Consider the following 3,331-nt stretch of genomic DNA (forward strand, 5'->3'; position numbering starts at 1 on the left):
AAGTCTTTTTTAGAAACAATCTAGTACTTCTTTTTAAGTTCTTTTTATCCTGGGTACTTTTTAGTCTTTACATTTTGTATTCGAATATTATTTGATCATAAACTACTTACGTAATACCCTATTTGTAAGCATGCGTGGTAAGCACTTTCAATAACATCACCGTGTTAAAATAATGAATCAAAATTTTAACATATTTACTTCTTACTTTGTAATTAAAGTTTTAGCTGTACAGTTGAAATGACGTCTTTCGACTCTCGACAAATTGCGATTACCAACATCAACTCATGTTTTCTGCCAGTGTACACCAACGCAAAATGCAATGCGATTTCTTACGGAGCAGACGCATGAGCTGCATTTATTTGTTAAAATTAAAATTGTAACAAAATTCAATAAAATATTTTGTTTGTGCGCCTAAAGTTGCTCAAACAAAACTTTGGAAAATGTTTAAATTAACACCAATTGCGTGCTTTGACTTTGATTATTTTATTTCGGCTATTGATCCGTCTCTTGATCAATCAGTCAGTTGGTCAGTGGTTACAGTTAAAAACATTAAATAAATAATTATTATTGGGTGGATAAGCAATTTTATAAATATTTCAGATGGAATATGAATGGATGAAATCGAAATTTAATTGTTGTCACATACGACTGACTAAGTATATAGTTAATGCAGGTGATTATGCGTTTTAAATTTAGTCTGACAGACAGACAAATTGTCAGCCTTGATTTGTGCATAATTGTACATTGCTGTTTAATGTCTACATATTTAAGTATATATATGTTGCTAAATATTGTTTGTATCTTAACGTATGATTGTTTATTGTAATCGAATTTTAAATATAATTCATAAACATGAACATTTGCTATCACCTCTTGCACTTCGGGAATACCTTCAAAATAACTGTATGAGACATGATTTAATAAAACGTTTAGAAACTTTGTTTTGGTTGTTTTTATTAATTTAAAAAAAGTTACTTCTTTAACTACTTGTTTATTTCACTGTTATGACATTTTTGTTGTTGGCATTTAGTAGTTTGCAGGCGTAACTAAATACAATCCACAAAACTATTGGATGAGTTAAAATTCAATTAACGTTTATTATTAGTTTAGTATCATTTTGCTTTGTATTTTATCACATTTTGTCATACTTTTTTATTTTGTTCATATTTATTTCTCTCATTTTGGTCGAAAATAGTTTTTTTGGCATTTTCATATAAAAAGTCGACGTGAACAATTAATCGACACAGTTCAAATCCATATTTGGTATTTAGAGCATATCAACCCAACACACCAAACAACTTTAAAATGGCTTTCAAAGTAAGGATAATTGAAACCTTTTTCCGTATTAGATTATTATAATAACCTTTTTTTATTTTTTCAGTTCATCGCTTTCTTCGCGGCTTGCCTTGCTGTTGCCAGCGCTGGTGTCATCCCCGCAGCTGCTCCTTTGGCTGCCGTCGCCCAAGTTGAGGAATACGATCCCCATCCCCAATACTCTTACGGCTATGATGTTAAGGATGCCATCTCTGGTGACTCCAAGACCGCTGTTGAAACTCGTGATGGTGGTTTCGTTCAAGGTCAATACTCTTTGAATGATGCTGATGGTTACAGACGTATTGTTGACTACACTTCCGACCCCATTAACGGTTTCAATGCTGTTGTCCGTCGTGAACCTTTGGTAGCCGCTGTCGCTGCTCCCGTCGTCAAAGCCGCTCCTGTTGTAGCCGCCCCCGCTGCCGTTCCCTTCACCTATGCTGCTGCTCCCGTCGTCAAAGCCGCCGCTCCCTTGGTTGCTGGTCCAGCTGTAGTGAAAACTACTTTCGCATCTCCCCTTATCTCTTACGCTTACTAGATAAATGCTTTCGGAATGATTGCGACTGTTAGTTTAATAAAGATGTGATGAATATTTTATTTTATTAGAAATTTAATTTGTTTTTTATTTAATTGTCTCATAATGTTTAGCATTATATTTTTATTTGCAAATTTTCAACTGTTAAAGAATGATCAAAATTTAACCATATTTTTTATCATAGCTCAGTCCACGATTTCACTTAGCTCAACAAATATTACAGCCTGCGAACAAGAACAATATATCAGAACTTAGCACCCATCATCGAAATTAATTAATACATTTTGTAATAGTTTTAAAACGAGTCATAAATTAAATTCCGTATGGAAATAAACAATGATTAGAAAAATATTTTTAGTGTATATCCCAATTTAATTTGCATATATCTGAAATTTAACGGTGTAATAAATATTTTTGTTTGGTCCTTATAATATTTTGAGATGATCTAGCGGAATGCCAGTCTGTTTGTTAAAAAACATCTTTTAGCCTAGCCTCCATAAAGGCATCCTTTATGCAAATGACTTTACGACCATATCTGACTCAAGTTTAAAAGAAAACCGAATCTGTACACCTATTTTGTTTTAAGTCAAAAAATATTTATGAAATTAAGAAAGTATGATAAAAATCTACAAGAATGGTTTGTTTTCAAAATAAATGACTCAATCCCTCGTTAAAAATCCTATTATATTCCTAAAATCCAAACAAGATAATACAATTTACCTTAAATCTAATAAATTAATACAGATTAATACAGATCCGCCTTCAGCAATTTATAAATTTACTACCAAATACACAAGTTGGTAAACTGGAAGAAAAGAAAATGCAATATAACTAGTAACTTAAATCAATTAAATTGTACAATAACTTATATTTTTAATTTTTCTAAATTTTCTTTTTCAAACAACAAAAGAACAGCGCTTTAGTTTTTGTAAGGTAATAAAATCTTGCTATTATAAAGCTACGTTTATAACTATCAAATATTTTACGAGAAAGACGTAATCACTATTTTTCAAAGTGGTTCTAATAAACCACAATATGCGGAATTTTAATGGGTCACGTCTTTTGTCAAATATTTAATAAAAAAGAAAAAATAGTTTCTTAAAAAAATACAATAATCATCACATCTTTATTTCACAGAAATAACTAAAAATGAGTTTTGATTATCAAAATAATTGTATCAAGCAAGTTTTATACCTATAACCAAAATGATGATATCAATTAACAAATTTGTAAAAAAAAAAATATTTTTTTTTCCAAATAACGAATTAATCAGAACAATTAATGTCAATAATTGAAACAAGTTTTAACATTAATTATTTTTTATTAATTTACTAATCAAATAAATTAAACTGTTCAAATAAATAACGAATTAATCAGAACAATTAATGTCAAAAATTGAAACAAGTTTTAACATTGATTAATTCATTAATTATTTTTTATTAATTTATTAATCAAATAAATTCAACTGTTTGATAGAGAATT

At 29.7% G+C, this 3,331-nt stretch overlaps 1 protein-coding gene across 1 annotated transcript; it reads left to right on the forward strand.

Moving 5' to 3' along the window:
• Nucleotides 1-1,228: 1,228 nt before the first annotated feature.
• On the forward strand, nucleotides 1,229-1,923 carry LOC111674566 (larval cuticle protein A2B-like). Its single transcript, XM_023435205.2, has 2 exons — nucleotides 1,229-1,317; nucleotides 1,382-1,923. The coding sequence occupies exons 1-2, from the start codon at nucleotides 1,306-1,308 to the stop codon at nucleotides 1,850-1,852; spliced, it is 483 nt and encodes a 160-aa protein (XP_023290973.1). The 5' UTR covers nucleotides 1,229-1,305; the 3' UTR covers nucleotides 1,853-1,923.
• The last annotated feature ends 1,408 nt before the right edge of the window (nucleotides 1,924-3,331 follow it).

The sequence above is a fragment of the Lucilia cuprina genome, chromosome 4, assembly GCF_022045245.1.
Source record: "Lucilia cuprina isolate Lc7/37 chromosome 4, ASM2204524v1, whole genome shotgun sequence".
Taxonomy (NCBI): domain Eukaryota; kingdom Metazoa; phylum Arthropoda; class Insecta; order Diptera; family Calliphoridae; genus Lucilia; species Lucilia cuprina.